This window comes from Narcine bancroftii, chromosome 2 (genome assembly GCF_036971445.1).
Source record: "Narcine bancroftii isolate sNarBan1 chromosome 2, sNarBan1.hap1, whole genome shotgun sequence".
Classification (NCBI taxonomy): Eukaryota; Metazoa; Chordata; class Chondrichthyes; order Torpediniformes; family Narcinidae; genus Narcine; species Narcine bancroftii.
Genome location: NC_091470.1, coordinates 348,215,119 through 348,235,881, shown reverse-complemented (window position 1 = coordinate 348,235,881; position 20,763 = coordinate 348,215,119). Strand labels below are relative to the sequence as shown.

At 39.5% G+C, this 20,763-nt stretch overlaps 1 protein-coding gene across 7 annotated transcripts in view; it reads left to right on the top strand.

The window, feature by feature from the left end:
* Nucleotides 1-20,763, top strand: part of adgrb1a (adhesion G protein-coupled receptor B1a) — a 651,114-nt gene that overhangs the window by 613,238 nt on the left and 17,113 nt on the right. For 3 of the 7 annotated variants that reach the window (XM_069922254.1, XM_069922252.1, XM_069922251.1), the window contains 4 exons: nt 10,148-10,219; nt 19,105-19,134; nt 19,635-19,670; nt 19,768-19,872. In XM_069922254.1, coding sequence (XP_069778355.1) covers nt 10,148-10,219; nt 19,105-19,134; nt 19,635-19,670; nt 19,768-19,872 — 243 coding nt within the window. The remainder of the gene's footprint in view (nt 1-10,147; nt 10,220-19,104; nt 19,135-19,634; nt 19,671-19,767; nt 19,873-20,763) is intronic. The other 4 variants (XM_069922257.1, XM_069922256.1, XM_069922255.1 and 1 more) reach the window with 2 other exon arrangements.

Genomic DNA, 20,763 nt, shown 5'->3' with positions numbered 1-20,763 from the left:
GGAGGGGGTAAAAGTCCACGTCAGCTGCAGGCTCGTTTGTGGCAGACAAGTCCGATGCAGGACAGGCAGACACGGTTGCAGCGGCTGCAGGGGAAAATTGGTGGGTTGGGGTTGGGTGATGTGTTTTTCCTCCTTTGCCTTTTGTCAGTGAGGTGGGCTCTGCGGTCTTCTTCAAAGGAGGTTGCTGCCCGCCAAACTGTGAGGCGCCAAGATGCACGGTTTGAGGCGTTATCAGCCCACTGGCGGTGGTCAATGTGGCAGGCACCAAGAGATTTCTTTAGGCAGTCCTTGTACCTTTTCTTTGGTGCACCTCTGTCACGGTGGCCAGTGGAGAGCTCGCCATATAACACGATCTTGGGAAGGCGATGGTCCTCCATTCTGGAGACGTGACCCACCCAGCGCAGCTGGATCTTCAGCAGCGTGGACTCGATGCTGTCGACCTCTGCCATCTCGCTCCATAAAGGGTTGAAGCTTTTGAGCCACAGTTGTTATTCATAATTAGTACATATGTCACCACAGTTCTCATTTTAAACATTATGTAGAAGAGGGTTCATTGAATGTTACCTGTAAGTAAAATGTAATCTATTCTATTCCCCTCTTTGTTTTCTTATAATCTGTTATCTTTAACATGTCCATCAACTTCACATTATTCAACAGCAAGGATAATTTAATCAATGAATCTACTCACTAGCACATAGTTGAGATGTGGGAGGAAATTAGAGCACGCAGGAGAACATGCAAACTCCAGCGAAAAGCATTGGACATAAGGATTGGAATTGGAAATTGACAGAAAGTTAACACCTCTGTTCCATCCATTGACTGTTTCCAAAAAGCAAGAATTTAACTACCACTGTTTATCAGTTATTGCTATTAACACACTCCCTTGCGTAAATACCAAAGTGACTGTTGTTTACCAAAACTTCACTGGATCAGTCCCATATCCTGTGCTGCAAGTCATCTGATAACTTCCCAGAGCTGCTCCATGATGCATTTAGTGGAAGTGAGGAGTGTAATTGAGCCGTCTACTGGCATGGGTGAGTTTTCCTCCATAAAAACCATGAAAAAAAATCAACACTATCCATGGCAAAACAATGCTGGTCAACCACCCTGAGCATGTTCTCCCCCTATCGCCTGTACACCAAGGCTACAATGTGCATCAACCAAAGATGGAGAGGCTTCTTTAGCCTCTGAAGAATGCACCAGTCTGTGGCAATGCTAGCCCATGAAAATGCCCCAAATGCCATTCATCTCCCTGAATAATATTTTAAAGAAACATGTTTGCAAACTTTCCATGAACTATCATTTTGAAGTTTTGCCTTTAAGAGATCGCTGAATCTTTGCAGGAATGAAGTCACTCCAGGCTAGGCTCACTGACTCCTGGTGTTATTTCAAGAAGTGCCAAATGAAAGCATTGAGAATGACAATCTGTTCATTTGGCTTACCCATTATGTACATTGGGAGGAATGTGGCAGATGGTTATGGTGGGAGGGGGGTAAAGGTGCGTGATGTGGAGGAGGTGCAGGTGCTGCCTGCTGGAAGAAAAATCATTGTGAAAAGCAAGAGCTTCCAAGAACTATATTTGACCCAGATCCACCACCAAACTGTGTGGTTTCAGACCTTTCCTCAACCTATTTTTGACTGGTGTACCTATCACCAGAAGAAATATCTTACTTCACTGCACACCATTTCAGAGCGACCTCCACAACAGCAGAATCATTTAATGCAATGGTTTTCAAACTGCTCCCCTAAACTCACATTCCCCCCTTAAATATTCCCTATGCATGACTGCTCTGTGATTTGTGAGGGATTGCTTAAGGTGGTATGTGAGTGGAAAGAAAAAGTTTGAAAATCACTGTTTTAATCGTACCTAATTGACTCGTTATGTGCACAGTTTCATAACTCTGAAGGAAGTGGACCAATGACCATTTTTCTCAAGCAAAATATTTCAGTAACAATTGGGTCAAGAACAGTGGTTCTCAACCTTCCCATTCACATGCCACCTTACTAATCTTATGGCATACGGATTAATTAAGGTGGAAAGTGAGTTTGGGGGGGGGTACAGTTTGAAAACCACTAGGCTTGTGCTTCCTTTTCTTTCCCTGTGAGGAGAGATTTTGCTGTGAGAATTATAATTCACTGAAGAGTTGCATGAAACCAGCTTAAGGCGGTTGAAATAGGCAAATTCAATACTTCCCTGCTGACAGTCGTAGAATGCTTGTGGACTGGTCAAAATGTTTCTGGGTTTCCAAAGTGGAAATGATGACACTGTAAAGACAACTCCCTGTGATTGGCTCTGGAGGATGTACACCAACTCTGGAATTTTTCTAACATCCAAACTTCCAACAGTTTGTCTGAAACAATTCCTCATATTTTAACAGGTGTTTACCTATTAATTTTTAGAAGATTAATGCTTCCACTAAAATGCAGGGAAATTAATTTAATTACATAGAAAACATAGAAGATAGGAGCAGGAGTAGGTCATTCGACCCTTCGAGCCTGCTCCGCCATTCAACGAGATCGTGGCTGATCTTAAAGTTCAGTACCCCGTCCCCGCCTTCTCTCCGTAACCTTTAATACCCTTATACTGAAGAAATATATCTAATTCCCTCTTAAATATATTTAATGAACCTGCCTCCACTGCCCTCTGTGGCAATGAATTCCACAGATTCACCACCCTCTGGGTATAAAAATTCCTCCTCATCTCGGTCCTAAATGGTTTGCCTATTATCCTCAAACCATGGCCCCGGGTTCTGGATTTTCCCATCATTGGAAACGTCCCATCTGCATTCATTCTGTCCAGTCCTGCCAGAATTTTATAGGTCTCTATGAGATCCCCTCTCAATCTTCTAAACTCCAGCGAGTACAATCCCAATTTGCGCAATCTTTCCTCATAAGTCATTCCTGCCATTCCAGGTATCAGCCTGGTGAATCGCCTCTGCACTCCCTCCATTGCAAGAACATCCTTCCTTAGATAAGGTGACCAAAACTGCACACAATACTCCAGGTGGGATCTCACCAAGGCCCTGTACAGCTGCAGTAAGGTATCCTTGTTCCTATACTCAAACCCTCTTGATATGAAGGCCAACATACCATTTGCCTTTTTAATCGCCTGCTGTACCTGCATGCTCGCCTTCAGAGACTGATGTACAAGTACCCATAGGTCTCTCTGCACTTCCCCATCTCTTAATCTTTTGCCATTCAAAGAGTAATCTGCCCTCCGGTTTGTATTACCAAAGTGGATAACCTCACATTGATCCACATTGTAGTGCATTTGCCATGTATCTGCCCAGTCCCTCAATTTATCCAAATCACACTGGAGCTTCCTGACCCCCTCTTCCGTGCACACAACCCCTCCTAGCTTAGTGTCATCTGCAAATTTGGAGATATTACATCCAATTCCCTCATCCAGATCATGAATGTAAATTGTGAACAGCTGGGGTCCCAGTACAGATCCCTGTGGTACCCCACTGATCACCGCCTGCCACTCAGAAAACGAGCCATTTATCCCAACTCTCTGTCTTCTACCTGCCAGCCAGTTCTCAATCCACATCAATACTTTGCCCCCAATCCCATGAGCCTTGATTTTGGAAGCCAGTCATTTATGCGGGACCTCATCAAAGGCCTTTTGGAAGTCCAGGTACACCACATCCACTGGCTCTCCCCCATCTATTTTACCTGTCACCATCTCAAAGAATTCCAATAGATTTGTCAAGCACGATTTACCTTTTGTAAATCCATGTTGACTCCATCCGATCCCTTCTCTGCTAGTCATATGCTCCGCTATTACATCCTTAATAATGGATTCCATCATTTTGCCCACTACTGATGTAAGGCTCACAGGCCGATAAATCCCCACTTTTTCTCTACCCCCCTTAGCTACCCCCCAATCCATGGGTACTGATCCTGAGTCTATCGAGTTCTGGAAAATAATTCTTAAAGCATCTGCTATCTGAATGGCCACTGCCTTGAGTACCCTAGGATGTAGATTATCAGGCCCTTGGGATTTATCTGTCTTTAATCCCATCAATTTCCCCAAGACCATGTCCTTAGAGATACTGATTTCTTTCAGTTCCTCCCTTGCATTAGTCTCTATGTTTCCCAACATCCTTTGGAGGTTATTTGTATCCTCTCTTGTAAAAACAGAACTAAAGTAAGAATTTAATTGGTCTGCCATTTCCTTATTCCCCATTATATATTCCCCTGATTCCGACTGCAAAGGACCTACTCTGGATTTCACCAATCTTTTCCTCTTGACATATTTATAAAAGCTTTTGCAGTCGGTTTTTATATTTGCCACAAGCTTACTATCGTAATTTATTTTTGCTCTCTTGATTAATCCCTTTGTCCTCCTTTGCTGCATCTTGAACTGCTCCCAGTCTTTGGTTGCGGTACTTTTTTTGGCCAATTGATATGGCCAATTACCAGCTGTAATACCTGTCAGTAAAATCGTCATCCAGCAATTGGAGGTTTGTTCTGGATTCCTCTTAGATATTGAAAGTCTGCTTTACAGTAGATCCATGAATTGGCAAGCAGCAAGCCCACCTGAAATAGTGAAAGTCTGATTCATGGTAAAGGTCCAACAAACTTGTGCTGCAGTTAATCCCTGGTACGGACCTTCCTCTGCCTGACAGCTTGGACAAAACCATCCCTCTTCATTGTTCTTCTTTGGGCTCAAACCTCTAAAGATTGACAGAGTAATGTTGACCTTCTCATTGATGTTAGAGCTCATTATCATCTGCTAACTTTGTCGCAGTTTAAAGTTACAGAAGTGCTCTGAGATCCCAAGGGTGTGCTTTTAGACTTAGCCATCGAAAATTGTTTGCTCTGGTCTCAAAATGTATCCATCGAGGTATTTGACCTCCAAATTGAAGTATTTCCTAGCAGAATGTCTTTTTCATTCCCATGAAGTCTTTCATAGGAAACACTGGACTATAAAACAGATTCAATCTGCCTGAAGGTTTTGTTTTGTTTTAGTTATAGGAACAGTTTTTAGTCACCAGACTTGTTACTGTGTCTTCCCTGACTTAGAAGCTCCGATGATCATGAGGAAATACTTCATTAAAGGTTGCATCCATGCACGATCTTACTGAGCAATATTGAGGAATTGAGTCAGCCAAAGATTAAGATCAAGTTTCAGGTTATTTGTCACAAAATACCAAGTACAGGGAGAAGGGTTCTTCTGTAAACAGATCTCAAGCATTACATACAGCCATGTTGTATGGAGCATTGTTACGAGCCCAGAGGACCCCAAAACCCAGCAGCAATAGATAATCACCAAGACAAATGGTTACTTAAACCAAAGTTGTTTTTAATTATCTTTGAACATGAAAACAGAATCACCCTTTAACTTATCACTATTGACTTAACTAACCTAAATTAACCTCCCCTTCTAATTCTAAACGCATGCATATGTGTGTACTTTCAGAAAAGTTATTTGATCCACAGTCCAATCTCACTTCTAATTCCTTCAAGTTCACTGGTTGCAGGCAATTCTTATGCTGTGCACATAATTGAACATTTATGAAGTTCAGCTAGGCTTTGGTGCTTGAAAGATAAATGGTTACCGCTCAGAAGGGTTCTTGTCAGTTTTCAGAGAGATTTGTTGTTTGCTGTACACCCACAACTGATTCTTTTTTAATCAGCCATTTCAGTGTCTTGATGAAGAAACTTGCCCCCCTCAGGGTTCTCCAGATGATAACCTCTTTCTTTCAGGTTCCCTCTTTGTTTCTCTTATTTCAAGTGAAACATTAGGCAGCCAGTCCTCTCCTCTTGCATGAACCACAAAGGCTTTGACAAGGCCAAACTAAGCACTCACAACCTGTCTTCCAAATAGGGTTTTCCACAAGCTTGCCAGCTTGTCCTGTTCCAGTCCCAGCTGCTACTGCTGACTGTAAAACTGCAGAACTGATTTATCTCTCTCTCTCTCTCTCTCTCTCTCTCTCTCTCTCTCTCTCTCTCAGAGAAAAACTGTTTGACTTTCTCTGCTTGAAAAAAACAAGCAAGTTCCACGCCAGACAGTCTATGGCTCCAACAAGTTATTTCATCTGTTGCCTTTTTGTAAAGAACAATCCATTAGTGAAGTCTCTTGGGAACTCTCCAAAGCTTTTGCAAAGGCCCTGGTGCCAACATGTCTAGCATGAGCAGAGCTCCAGTATTTTAAATAAGATCTGTATAAGTGTTTGTATGTGACCTAGAATTAAAAAAAAACATGCCACACTTTATCTCCCAAAAACATATCTATATACGATACAAACACAACATAATTTGTCACAGCACAATTTACCAAGAATAGAATTACACTGAAAAAGCAGATCAGTTAGAACTAAGCAAGGCCAGCATGACAGCACTGTTATGGGGTTTATTTATGACACTGGTGATTGCAGGGAAGAAACTATCTTTAACCCTGTTGGTGTGTCTTTTCATATTGTAAAGCCTTTGCCCCAATCAGAGGAGAGAAAGGCGAGTGTGTCTGGGATATGATGAGTCTTTCAGCATGTTGGCTGCCTTTCCTAGGCAGTGGGAGATGTAGGTGGAGTCTATGGAGAGAAGGGCAGTTTTCATTATGTTCTGAGCTACATTCAGTACCCTCTAGAGTTTCTTCCAATCTTGAGCAGAGCAGTTCTCATACCACTGTGTTTCATTCAGCGAATATGCTTTTGATGGTGCGTCTGTTGAAGTTGTTAAGGAATGGTGGGAATGTGCCAAGTTTCCGTCGCCTTCTGAGAAAGGAGGCATTGTTGCGCTTTCTTGACAGTCCACTTCATGGAGCTCATCCAGATCAAGTCATTCAAAATGTTAATTCCCATAAACTTGAAGCTATCTACTCTTTCAACTTCAGTGCCATTAATGTGGACAGGAATATGGACTCTGCCCCACCTGTTAAAGTCAGTGATTATTTCTTTTGTCTTATTGACATTGAGAGAAAGGTTGTCATATTGGCACCGTCCCACTCGATTTTCATTCTCTTTCCTATATTCTGACTAATTATTTGATATCATGGTACAGAAACATAAATTATGACCATAATTAAATAAGCCTTGTGGCAAAATATTCAGTGAGAAAAGAAGAAAAATATTGAGACCATAGCTCTCTTTAGCTTTTATATTTTATTTACAGCTGTTTCTTTCAATATATCATTATCATTTCTTGTTAAAGTTGGAAGATTGTTCTCAAAAAAAGTCCACATGTTAGTAAAAGCACAATGCTGGAAAACCTCAGTAGGTCAAACAGAGTACTTTATATAGCAAATATAAAGAAACGTAACCAACTTTCGAGCTTGAGCCTTCATTAAGGTTACATGTTAAAACATCAGTGGTCATCTTACTATTGGAGAGGATTCTTAAGGATGGGATCTATGAGCAATTGGAGAAGTACCGTCTACTCAAGGATAGTCAGCATGGCTTTGTCATGCCTCATGAACCTAATTGAGATTTTTGAGGCAGTAACAAAAGATATTGATGAGGATAGGGTGGTTGATGTGGTCTGTATGGATTTTAGTAAGGCATTTGACAAGATACCCCATGAGACACCCTTTCAGATTCATGGATGAAAAATTGTGTGCACGTAGAAAGCAGAGAGTAGTAGTGGAAGGATAGTATTCTGCCTGGAGATCAGTGACTGGTGGAGTGTCACAAGGATCTGTTGTGGGACCCCTGCTCTTTGTGATTTTATAAATGACCTGGATGAGGAGGCAGAAGGATGGGTAAGTAAGTTTGCAGATGATACGAGCATTGGAGGAGTTGTGGATGGAGCTGAAGCCTGTCGAAGGTTGCAAGAGAAAGGACAAGTCAGAAGGCTGAGTACAGCGTTAATCGTCAGTTACTTAAGAGTGTGGATGAACAGAGGGACGTTGTGGTCCAAATCCCTGCATCCCTTAAGGTCGCTGCATAGGTTGATAGGATAGTTAAGACCTGTGGGATGCTGGGGCTCATTAATAGGGGGATTAAGTTCAAGAGCAGAGAAGTAATGTTGCAACTCTTCTGGTAAGACCACACTTGGAGTAATGTGCTCAGTTTTAGTAACCTCATTACAGAAAGGTGCAGAGGAGATTTACCAGGATGTTGCCTGGATTGGAAACTAAGTCTTATGAAGCAAGGTTAGCAGAACTGGGACTTGTCTCTTTGGAGCATAGAAGGATGAGAAGAGACTTAGTAGAAATCTACAAGATTATGAGAGGCATAGATAGGATGGACAGTCAGCACCTGTTTCCCAGGGCAGGAATAGCAAACACTGGAGGGCATCTGTACAAAATGGAAAGAGGGAAGTTTAGGGGAGACATCAGGAGTAAGCTTTTTTATGCAGAGAGTTATAGGTGTCTTGAATGCCTTACCAGGGATGATGGTGGAGGCTGAAACATTAGAGGCTTTTAAGAGACTCTTAAACAAGCATATGATTGGAAGGAAAATAGAGGGTTACGGGGTAGGGAGGGTTTAGTACTATTTTTTTAAGGAATATATAGGTCAGCCAACTTTGAGGGCCAAGTACTGTGCTGTTGTGTAATACGGTCAATATAAAGACCATCCATGTATACTGGTGCCTCTTGTGACTTGGAGTTGCAAGCTCTGCTGATTAATAGATTGTAGAGACCCCCATTTCCAATCCAACAGTATCACAAATAAGAATTGGTGGCTAAACTTTATATAATTACAGGAGAAAGAAGGGTATAAACATTCTTTCCCCTCATTTATACTTGCTTTCCAATTTCTGAGTGTTAAATTAGGAAGAAATTACTTGGAATGGCAGATAAAAATATAGGTAACTGAATGCTTTAATCACTTTTAATATTCAACACTTTCACTTTGCCATACACAAATTAAGGTATGGATACTGTATTTGGTAAACTGTCTTTCTTGGAAATAGCAAAAAATCTAAATAATATGAGGGACCAGTTCTGCTTTTCAGGTAAAATTTGTTTTTATTAACACTGAAAGCAGGATGCAAAAATAGAGAATGTAGTGCTAGTTGATTGTGTTTGAGGTTCTGTTACAGTGAGAGATGCTAAAACTTCCACAGGAGTTAAAATTAACAGCAACCAGCAGAACCTCCCAGTTTCAGTAAACATTGAAAAGGGCAAAACAACCCAGGCTGGTATATCTGTGAGAGATCTCTCACCTTAAATTTGATGGGTAATATGTTGAAAAGCCGGGAAATTGCATGGAACAGAACGTGGATGCTTCTTTTAGCAATTGTTTGTGAAACCTTGTTTTATTGGTAATGGTGCAGCATGGATTTTGGTCTATGTAGAATCTGGGATTGTGGTTTTTTGACATTGTGGAATTTGAAATGCACCAATTGGCCCTGGTGCTCCCAAGTATATGGAAGAAATATGAACCAAGTGTTCAGTGCTAATTGGATGGGAAAATGAGCATGTTGGGGCAGAGGTGGAATGGAATTGGTTATATTGCTAATGCAACTTCATTCTGGACAACTAGCTTCCTGGATTTGCTCATGAAGATTTGCACAAGTTCCACATTTACTGAAAGATTACAAGCTTTAGTTTTGATACTGTAGGAGAAAAGTACCCAGATGACAACTTTGCAAACCAATAGCGATTAGCCCAATGTGTAAAATTTATATCAGATGAAATGCAGAGCTACTGAACATATTCTGAGTTCTTGTCACAGGCAAGGTCACTCATGGCTGGGTAATTTGGTTGGAGTAATTATTGCCGATTTTCCAGGAAATTGCACATACCGTACATTTGGAAGTCAATATGAGGAGCTTTTGCCTTTAGATTTATAATAGACTGTTTGCTTGAGTAGTAACTACAGAATTATTATACAAGAATAAGAATTATTTTGCACTTATTTAATACAAATCAATGTTAGTATTTCTGATAAGCATTTAAATTGTTAATATTTGTGGATTCTAATTTCCAAGAGTTTAGAAAATCAAATTCGCATATTTCGTCTCCAAATCCTAAATATTTTGACCTGCTGTAGATTTTGTGTCACTCAATTAATGTCTCAGTGGGGAGAAAATCTTGTAATCTCTGCTTCAAGGGGGTCTGGCTAATTTTGCATTTGCATCCTCTAGATCCATGACTGAATAATCCACATTGAATAATCTGTTTCTGTCTGTATGTCCCTTAATTGACTTCAACAAAAATAAGTTCCGATCTTGGTATCTTTTTTTTTCTAATCTATAGAGCCCTAAATCCCAGAATAATCCTAGTCGCTCCTCCCTGAACTCTCTCCAATGTGTCAGTGTACCGTTGAAGGTAGGATAATGAAAATTGTACACGGACGTCTAAAGGGCTGATTTTATGACCTTGTGCTCCTAGTTTGATTTTGCTGAAATCACACATTGGGAATTCTTATTTTCCATCCGCTAAAATTGATATGATGAACAGAATACTTTGGAGCATGTGTACGTAGCTTGCTGATACACATTCCTAGTAGGCAAAACCTCATACTGGGAGCAGAGTTAAGAAAATTACCCCTAAATGTGGTGTTTAATCGTGAGTTTTAAAAGTCCTGTGACAGCAGTCACCCCACTGTGTCTGTCTTGTTTCATACTTGCGTGTAATTACATATTAAAAATTATTTTTCATCCTTGTTCGCTCAATTTATCCAAATGTCTTGAAGGCTACAAATCATTCTGAATATCTAACTGTAAATGTTGGCATAATTAGCAAATATTTCAATAATTTCTTCAGCACCTCATTTATAGATATTGGGAACATCAAAAGTCGAAGAACATACCCCTTGAAACTGAACTATTTGCTGCTTCTGAGTTGGGGTTTATGGCCATTAATACCTTTTGCTCACTATTCCCAACTCATTGTCCTGCAGAGCTCATTAATGACTTAAAGACCTTCCACATTTTATCAAGCAACTTCTAAAACTGCAAATTTGAATTCGACAAAGCAGCTTGTGTTTTCATTAAAGTTACCTCCTCCTCTGTGGATTTATGAAGCATAACCTATTGACTTTAAAACCAAGCTGACTGTTCCATATCTTTTAATTGTCTTTGCATTGTTGAGGTGGACATTAAAATTGTGCCATAATGTGCAATTGAACAATTTCCATGCAATTAGCCTCCTTCTAACTGCATTCTTTTTGAATATATTGAGAACCACTACCTTCCAGTCTTCAAACACAATGCTTGCATGTAAAAATGTAGAGATTGTAGCCATTCGTTTTTGTGAAGTTTTCTGAAATGAGGAAAGAATGCTGTACTATTATCTGTCTGCAGTTTGAATCCTTTTATAATTGTAATTTCCAAGTACTTATCTCATGTCTTTTGAAGAAACATGATTTATGTCGGAATGACCACTTTGTAGTTTCAGTGGTAATGTTCAAACAACCTCCCTGTTAGTCAAGAGAAACCTTGCCTAGAAGTTGTAGCTCGCTGAAATGACCTGTCTGGCAATGAGGATTATCAAGGATGGTTTCATCCATGGATCACATACCAGCAATTTTAGTTGAGCACAGGCTGTTGTTCTTACTGGGCCATGGTTGATCTGGAGGTGGGGGTGTAGGTTCAGGCACATGGTCCAATGTCGATGGTTGGGTGAAACAATCTGTGCCTGCAGTCAGGATGTGAAGAGAGTTAGGAAGAATCCAAATCTTTGAAGGCAGATAAACTGGAAGGATTGGGTCCGATGGTCTGGAAGGAAAAGATCCTGTTGTCATATAGTGATCAGTAATGTGGCTAGATGTATGGGTGGAAATGAAGGATTCTGTCAGAAGCTGAGGAGAAATGCCAAGAAAATGAGTGGATATGGGTATATTAGGCAGATTAGAGAACATTACATTTATGGGAAGATTAGAGGGACCGGTGGAGATGGGGGTTGGGAGAATTGGAAGGGGTCCTGGAGGATTAAGGGATCAAAAGACCATGACTTGGTCATCAGTGGGTTAGCAGGAAAAATCTTGGATTGGGAGATTATCAAACTGATTTATAGGTTCCCAATCCAGCATGTGTTAGCTCAACATGACTGAACTAATAATGTCCATATTGGGAACTACTTAGTCCAAGTTACCTGCAGTTCTTCAAAATAGTGTAACAGGGGAATTCCCTGTGCGATTGAAGGGAAATTTGTGTTCATATTGCAGACTTCTCTCAAGCCCTAAAGGCCTGATTAAATCTCTGGAGTACCGTAAAATGACACTGAAGAACTCATTGCATTTTACCCCAGGAAAAATCAATTGTCAATAACATAACACTGATTGCTATTGTTCAAGGATTGGATTTCTACACAATATATTTTAACTATCCCCATAATCCTTTAGAGAACATTCAGAACACTATTTTATGTCTGTTAACCTTTCTTAATTTGGAATGGTTTACATCCCTCATTCATGTTCTCCACTTAGCTGAAAAATGTTCCAGGTTTTTGAGCCATTCATTAGACCATGTAATGAGACAGTTACAAGAAATCTCGTTTTTGCATGGTCTTTTGTTTAACGCTTCCTATAATGGGAATCTAGGGACATTACATAATATTCTAAGGATATGTTAACAGCATGTTGTTCAAATTTAGTTATACTCTCTACGATTGTCCTATCCAGTGTACCATGGTTCAAAATTCAGAATGTTAGCCTGTACATACCCTTCCAAGTCTCTGCACTGTGCCAATGCTTCCTCCAATACCATTGTCCAGTTTTAAGGTAGCAAGGCATAGGAGCATTGAAATAGTTCAGACAGTGCAAGATTTTTTTCAAAAAGTACTTTAACTAAAACCCATTGCCTACTGCAAGGTGTCATTCTTGACGTTTGCTAACGTGGCCTAATTCCTCTGGTCTTAACATGGTCACGCTGCACAGTAGCTTTAAACACACATTTTGAGCTCAGCTTTTCAAACATTATGTGCACATGTGTGACCTCTGAATGAAGTAGCAGCAAATCGACACAAGACCGGTGGCTCCTATTGCCACATGAATGAGGTAGCCCAACCAGATCAAGGATCATGCAAACTCTGCTGCTCAGCATTGTTAAAGCTGTTTACTTATTCCTTCCCTCTTCAACCGCCCCCCCCCCACCCCACAAAAAAAAATTCAGCTATCAGGTTTCAAACACAACACCTCAAGCTGTGCCCTCCTTCCTGCTCCGTTTCAAATGTACCACCGTCCTAATTAAGAAAACCAAGACTCACAATGCTCCAGCCTTCAACCGAGATAAACTGAGCGCGGTCATTTAACTTTTGCCCTATTTTTCTATTATGTTTACCTAGGGCAACATTGACAGTGTTGCAGATAGTAACAATGCTATTACAACACCAGCAATCCAGGTTTGAAAAGATTGAACATGTTCCCTGTGTCTGCATGGGTTTCCTCGAATTTCTTCCCAGCCTTCAAAGCATATGGGAGTTGTGGGTTTTTGGGGTATTTGGGTGGCATTGGCTCATGGGCTGGAAGAGCCTGTTAAAAAGCTGTATGTCTAAATTACATTTTTTTTTAAATTGAATTAATCTAAAAATTAAATTGACTTTGAATGTTCCTAGAATAGACAGGTGCAATGAAAATGCAAGTGTTGTATTTTTCACAGATTACAAGACCATTTCATCTAAAAATCCAACTTTAGATTCCCTTTATGCTTATTCTACAGATGAAGAGAAACCATTCTGTCGATGAATGAAAACAGGAATACTTAAATTGAAGATAACTCTCCCTTACCCTTGATCTCAGTCTTCCATTCTTTGGCTATCTTTAGTATTCACATTCATCAATATGCACGGCTCATAATTTGTCAAATTCTATATATGTGAATAACCTGGAATCCCAGTTAAAATTTAACTTAGTTATATTTTCCCAGGTGACCCAAGTCATTCTGTGCTCATTTAATCCTGTATGCTGAACTCCAGAAGAAAGGCCTCATCATATTATGAGATTAACTGCCAATCCTTTCCTAACTTTCCTTTGTTATCCTCCAGTTCTTTGCAGAAAATTCCAATTAAATGTATGGTTCTCCTATAAATAACTACAAATTAATTTTTGACTTGCTTTAAGATCTAACCCCTCAGATCTGGACACTTTATAGATTTAAAACTTTTTTGAAGTTTTTTTTTTAAAAGATTTTGAAACTGAGTTTGTACAATTGCTGATTGTTTTATCTACCAGATAGTCTACTCCACTCTTTTGCTTTAGGTTAAAAAATGCTGCCTCTATAAATAATTTAATAAAAACCAGTTTATTTTGAGTGAGTTAATACCTCCACTTTGATAGGGAAAGATATGATGTATACAAGTTCACATTATTCATTGCATTTCCAACATCTGGATTCCTTCATTCCAAGAATGGTTTGTTGATTTTAACATACATTTGAACTTAAATATCAAAATGTCTGAATCCAAAAAGGAATTTAAAAATTCTTGGTTCTTGATATTTCCCTAACTTTTGCCCTCAGTGTTTAAGATATCAAAGTAAGTGTTGTGATATGTCTTAGGTTTTTAAAACAAAAATTACTCCAAATAATCACAGAGGACAAAGAAAAAGATTTGATTGAGTTGGTACATAGAAGCTCTTTTCTGCATTTGACCCATTAAGCTCATATGGTGCGGCCTTTCAATGAAACATTTCTGCCTGCCAAAGAATCTATCTGGCTTTTGAGTGATTCCAAAGGCTCTTCCTCTGTTATTCTATCAGTGGCTGTTTCAGGATTTGATTTCTTTTGGAGATAAGTCCTGAACCTGCATTTTGACCTCTTTGTACTTTGGTTCTCTTGGTGTTAATTAATTAATAGTAGCATTTTCCAATCCACTTAGTGTTTTACATGCCTCCTTAATATCCCTTTTCAATCACTCGTCTGTTCCTTCACATTAAATGGGCATTGCTAGCAAGGTCAGTATGTATGTCTTTATTTCTTCAGGTCCATGAAGGAGAAGTTTGTCAGTTAAAAGCATGTGGAGTTGCACATAAAGACGGCAGCTTTCCTTTCAAAGATCCAAAAAAACCAATATTACTCAATTAAATACAAGTTCCCCAACTGATGGGGTAAGATCTGAACATCTCTCTGGTTTATTATTGCAGATTAGTTCAATGCATGACCATTACACTGCAAGAACCCATGCCCATGTGAGCGATGACAAATTGTAGAACGTTTGTTTTAAATAGTTTATGCACAAGCCCTGGTCTAATTCCTTGAGGCAGAAGTTTTGTGGTTTCCCTATCCTCTCAAAGTCCCGGAGAAAAGGCAACATTGGTGCCACACTTTAGTGGGTTCAGTAAATTTGATTTGCCGTTACATTCAACTGCATAGTTAATGTATTCGCTTGGATGCATTCTTAAGAAAACGGTAAACATTTTTAAAGAGGAGCTAAGAATGATGACCAATTCGATCACTAAATGAACAAATATTCCCAATTATTCTAATGTAAATAGCATTCTTTTTATTTTTGAATAATGAAGGAGCTCTCTCTTGACCATGCTTTTATAATACATTATTTCATTTTGATTCACTATTGAATTCACAGTTCATACTGAGCCTCCTCCCATTCATTTTGTGAACAATATCAAACACTGTTGGAAGTGCACAGTCGGCAAATCAATCATTATCTGAAAGACATGTTAATATGTTGGATGAACTTGCCACCTTCATCTTTGTGATGCCAGGCCCTGTTTCAGTGGTGACAGTTTAATTGGTCCTCAGTGCTCTGCAGTTTTGAAAATAAAAGTGATGTGGGACCCAAGCAGGATTAATTTGAGTGAATTCTTCATCATAACTCCCTGAAATGAAATCTAAATTACTCCTCAGTAAATAAGCCCAACAACTTGCACTCATATTGCACCTTACAGTTGCATCCCAGTCAAACATCCCAATACTTTTCACAGGGCCATAAATGGACAACTGATGAGTTTAATTGGAGAGGGGTTAATTGAGCTGGGAAAGCAGATATGGATGAGTCAAAAGTGAATGGGACAATGTGACAGAATCCTCCAAAAATTGAAAATTAAAGCTAAGCTCTGGTACAGTTGTCGCTAGGCAAAGGGGTATAAAAATTGAGGGAGGAATCCATGAGGGAATTTGATTATGCAGGTATGAATTTTAAAAAGTTGAGAGACAGGACGAAGGTAGGTGAGGTTGGTGAGTAGAGGAATAGTTCATGCACTGAATTTTATGTTGGTGCAATATGACACCTTCATTTCAGTTGACTTCAGGTTTGTGATGGTGTTCATTGGCCAGGTCTGCACTGAAATCATCACTTAACAAAGAAGTGGAAATGGTTTCAGAACTGAAACAGGAACAAAATTTATGTTACCATGGTAGGAATTGATTACCTTTACGATCTTTGCCAAGGTCTCTAAAATTCAATTCAAGATTAAATAAGATGCAAAATTTGCAAATGGGCTTGATCAACTTTCAGCAGGTGGCCAGAGAGCTGGATGGAATCAGAGCTAGGCAAACAGTTATCAAAGGGGCCACAGACAGTGGCTCCAGTTTTTCTGATCATTGGTTTGTGGAACAGGCCTCTCATCTTGATAAACTTAATGGCTGTTGGAGGAGTAGTTGTATAGGGCCCTGGTGAGACCCCATCTGGAGTATTGCGTCCAGTTCTGGTCCCCATATTTAAGAAAGGACATACTTGCTATAGAGAAGTGGTTGCCAACCTTTTACCTTCCACTCACATCCCACTTTATGTATTGCTTATACCATAAGTGTTCTGTGATTAGTAAGGGATTGCTTAAGGTGGTATCTGAGTGGGAAGGGAAGGTTGAGAATCACTGCTGTAGACCCAATTATTACTGAAATATTTTGCTTGAGAAAAATTGTCATTGGTCCATTTCCTTTGGAGTTATGAAACTGTGCACATAACAAATCAATTAGGTATGATTAAAACAGTGGTTTACAAACTTTTTCTTTCCACCCACATACCACCTTAAGCAATCCCTTATTAATCACAGAACACATGGCATAGAGAATACTTAAAGTGGTATATGAGTGGAAAGTAAAAGGTTGGGAACCACTGCTATAGAGGGAGTGCAGCGCAGATTTACAAGGTTAGTTCCCGGGATGGCAGGATTGTCATACGCAGATAGATTAGAAAGACTTGGACTATATGCAATGGAGTTTAGAAGGATAAGGGGAGACATGATTGGGGTATTTAGGATTATCAAAGGGCTTGACAGGGTGAAATCAGAGCACCTGTTTCCAATGATGGGAGAGACTAGGACTAGAGGGCATAGTTTAAGAACACAGAGAAGGCCATTTAAGACAGAAATGAGGAGAATTTGTTTTTACCCAGAGGGTTGTGGATCCGTGGAATGCATTGCCACAGAGGGTACTGGGGACTGATTCACTGGATATGTTCAAAAGGGAGTTAGATAAGTCTCTTGTGGGCAGGGGAATTAAGGGTTATGGGGATAAGGCTGGGATTGGTTATTGAAAGAGAAAGATCAGCCATGATCTGATAAATGGCGGTGCTGGCTCGACGGGCCAATTGGCTGACTCCAGTACCTATTGTCTATAGAGCAATGCACAAAAGTGCTGGATAAACTCAGCAGGCCACACAGCATTCATAGGAAGCAAAGATATATTACCAACGTTTTGGGCCTGACCCCTTCATCAATGTGTAAACTCAAAGCTGTTAGGCGGAAGGAGGAAAAGGAATGGGTTGGGTGATCATGCACAAATGAAATGGAATGCCAGGTTTTTGTGATGTATTGCTAAAGGACAGCTTGCAGATAATAAAAGATGGGGCTGGGAGTTAATCCTGGAGTGCGTTAGGAGCAACAGTGAAGGATCAAGAATAGAAGCCAGTGGAGGAGATTATCTGGTTTGAATGAAGCACGATAGGTAGCCCCATTCAGTTGACCAATGGACCATTAACGTTAGTCAACAGCTTGATATAGATATGTATTCTACACCGAACCCAAGCCTGCCAAGAGCAACCCAACTTGCAATGCCATCTTTCAAGACAGATGAGTACAGCTATTCATTCTTCCCCCACACAATTAAAGCATGGAATAATCTTCACACTACCAGACCCAACTAAATTTAAGGCAGCTCTTCTTCAGAACTCTCGTCCTTAAGCACACCCTCCCCCACCTCCAGTTTAAATTCCATACGGAATATTTTGGAGGATCAAGAACCAAGAACAAAGATGTTAATTATGCAAAGGGTTGTTGACTGTTTACGGAGGGATCATACATTATTGGAATCATCAAAAAAAATGCCCACTGTAGACCGAAGAGCCTGTAACTGAGTTGTGCTGTTTTATGTTCTAACTTAAAACAATACATGATGGGTATAAATTGCATCAATGTTTAAAGAATAATTTTACAATCATCAAAAAGTATTATTATTTGTAGACCAAAAGGAGTCAATTTGCAAAGGTAATTTGGTTGTTATTGTATTGTATCTGTCTTTACCATTGTCATCTTATTCAATAGGCTGAAACAAAGTGTCAATCAATAGAAAAGCAAACAAAAAACCTCAGATGCCAGAAATCTGAAATAAACCAAGTGGAAATGGCCAGGAGTTCAAGCAGCAGGTTTATAGAGAAGCCATCAGAATGATTTAGTAACTGTTCTCCTCCATCGAAAGATTAGTGTACTTGTTCATTTAAGTTTGATTGATCAGTGCTAAATAAGAAATGTCCTTATTATTTAACAGGTTTTCCCTTAAATCTAAAAACTACATTACTTTCAGAAAATCAGGAAGTCGAGTTAAATCCGATCACCTCATACCTAAAGAAACTTGAAATTCTGTTAAATATATTTGAGTCATCACATACAGATCAAAACAGATGCTAAAGGAGCAGTGTTGGAGGATTCCTATTCATCAGCCCAGTGTCATTTTAAAGGTGCTATTTTAAAGTGCTCGCCCTAACAGTTCAAACTCTGATCTATTTTATATAACATGATCCTTTCACGTCTATCGATGTGCTTTGACTTAAAATGACTTCAGTCCACCATTTCCCTGAGTAAGTGCTATGTAAATCTTATATTTCTACGGCGTACAATTGCACTGCAAGTGACATCTCCTTCAAGTAATGTGACCAGCATTTCAGAATGATTTATGTCTTTGTGTTATGTGACTGAACAAATGAAAAATGTTTCTAATGTTTTCTCATTTTTTGAAGATCTAACTTCAATAACCTTTTATTTCTGCATTTTTTTGTTGTGTTCATCAAGAAAGTTAATTCAACACTTTCTATTTCAGACAATCAGTGTCAGCATGAAGTATTCTCAGGTCAGGTATAATCCAATTAGATGCAAAGTGAAATTCTGTACCATCAAAGTATCTCTGCTTAATCTTATAAGGATGATTTTTGCTGCAGAAGTGTGATATTATTTAATTTCCTATATCAGCTATCCCATGGCAGAACAGAATGTGATTTCCAAATTAGAGAATGCAGTAGTTCACACCCTAAAGGAACTGGGTTGAGAGAGCCTGAAGTGATTCAGCCCATCACCATGCCAATTCAGAGGCTTAATTCTTCATCAATCTGGGCAGAATGGTTTTGGGTTGCAGGATTAGAGAATATAATCAAATTTATTTCATTGTCTAGAACTCCCCAGGCTCTTCACAACATGGTAAGACTTAATGATGGGGACCCAAAAGCAAAATTATGTTAATGACAGCGTTATGGTTATTAAAATATCATTCTGAAATATCAGCCGTCACATCTCAATCACAATTTGTTATTTATTTTTAAATTGATCTGACTAATTGTTTAACTTGTTTTTCAGAGAAGAAAATCTAGATATGCAGAATTAGACTTTGAGGTAAGTCTTTCTGTCGGGTTCACTTGTTCAATTCCTGACCCTTTACCTGGTGCTGTAGGGTGCATTTTCATTAATGTCTTGCTTTTTCTCTCCCTAGAAAATAATGCACACAAGAAAACGACATCAGGATATGTTTCAGGATCTAAACAGGAAACTTCAACATACTGAGAAAGATAGAGAATCTCCTACAGTAGACAACAAAGTAAGAATCGATGTCTGTATTTCAAGAAGCCTCAGTCACATATTCTTCGGCCACTGTGAAAAATCCCAGTGAAATAAATTAACATCGATTTCTCCGGTTTCTGTTAAACCACCACCCCATCCCCCTATTTCTTCCCCTGTTGCCTTTCCCCCATCTCTCACTTTCTCTCCTTCTCTCTCTTGCTCTCTCACAGAACTAAAATCAATTCTCACCTTTCCTCTTACCATATCCAATTAACACCCTTTAGCACTGAACTCCTGCCCCTCCCATTCTTCCTACTGTCTCTCACTAGTATTTATTTAGATGCCTTCCTACTTTGAAGGAGGACTCTGGCCCGAAACAACAGTAACACATCTTTATCTCCCATGGGCGCTGCGAGATCGGCTGAGTTCCTCCCGTATTTCTTTGTGATTTAAATAAATCCTAAACCCTTTTGAAATTATCGGTATAGTCAAAATAGCCTTAATTCCAAGTGAAATGTTGTGATGGTTTATAATGCGGCAAAAAGGTAACCTTCTCTTTCCCTAATTATCCGACTCAACTTCATTCATGCATAGAAAAATAGAAGCAGAAGTGGGCCATCAATCAATCCCTTCAAACCTATATTGTCCTTTATTTGATCCTTTAAACACCATCTCCCCACCATACCCCTTCATTCCTTTTACATCTAGGGATCTCACTATCTCTATATCAAATATATTCATCTAATAGGCAACCATCATCTACTGTGTAAGGAAATTCCACAAGTTCATCATTCATTGAATGAAGATATTTTTCTTCATCTAAATTCAGATGTCATTCCCCTTATCCTGAGGCTATGCTATCTTGCTTTTAAAGTCCCAATTCAAGCGAAAATCTTTCTTACATCCTGCCCCTCAAAACCTGCCTGTC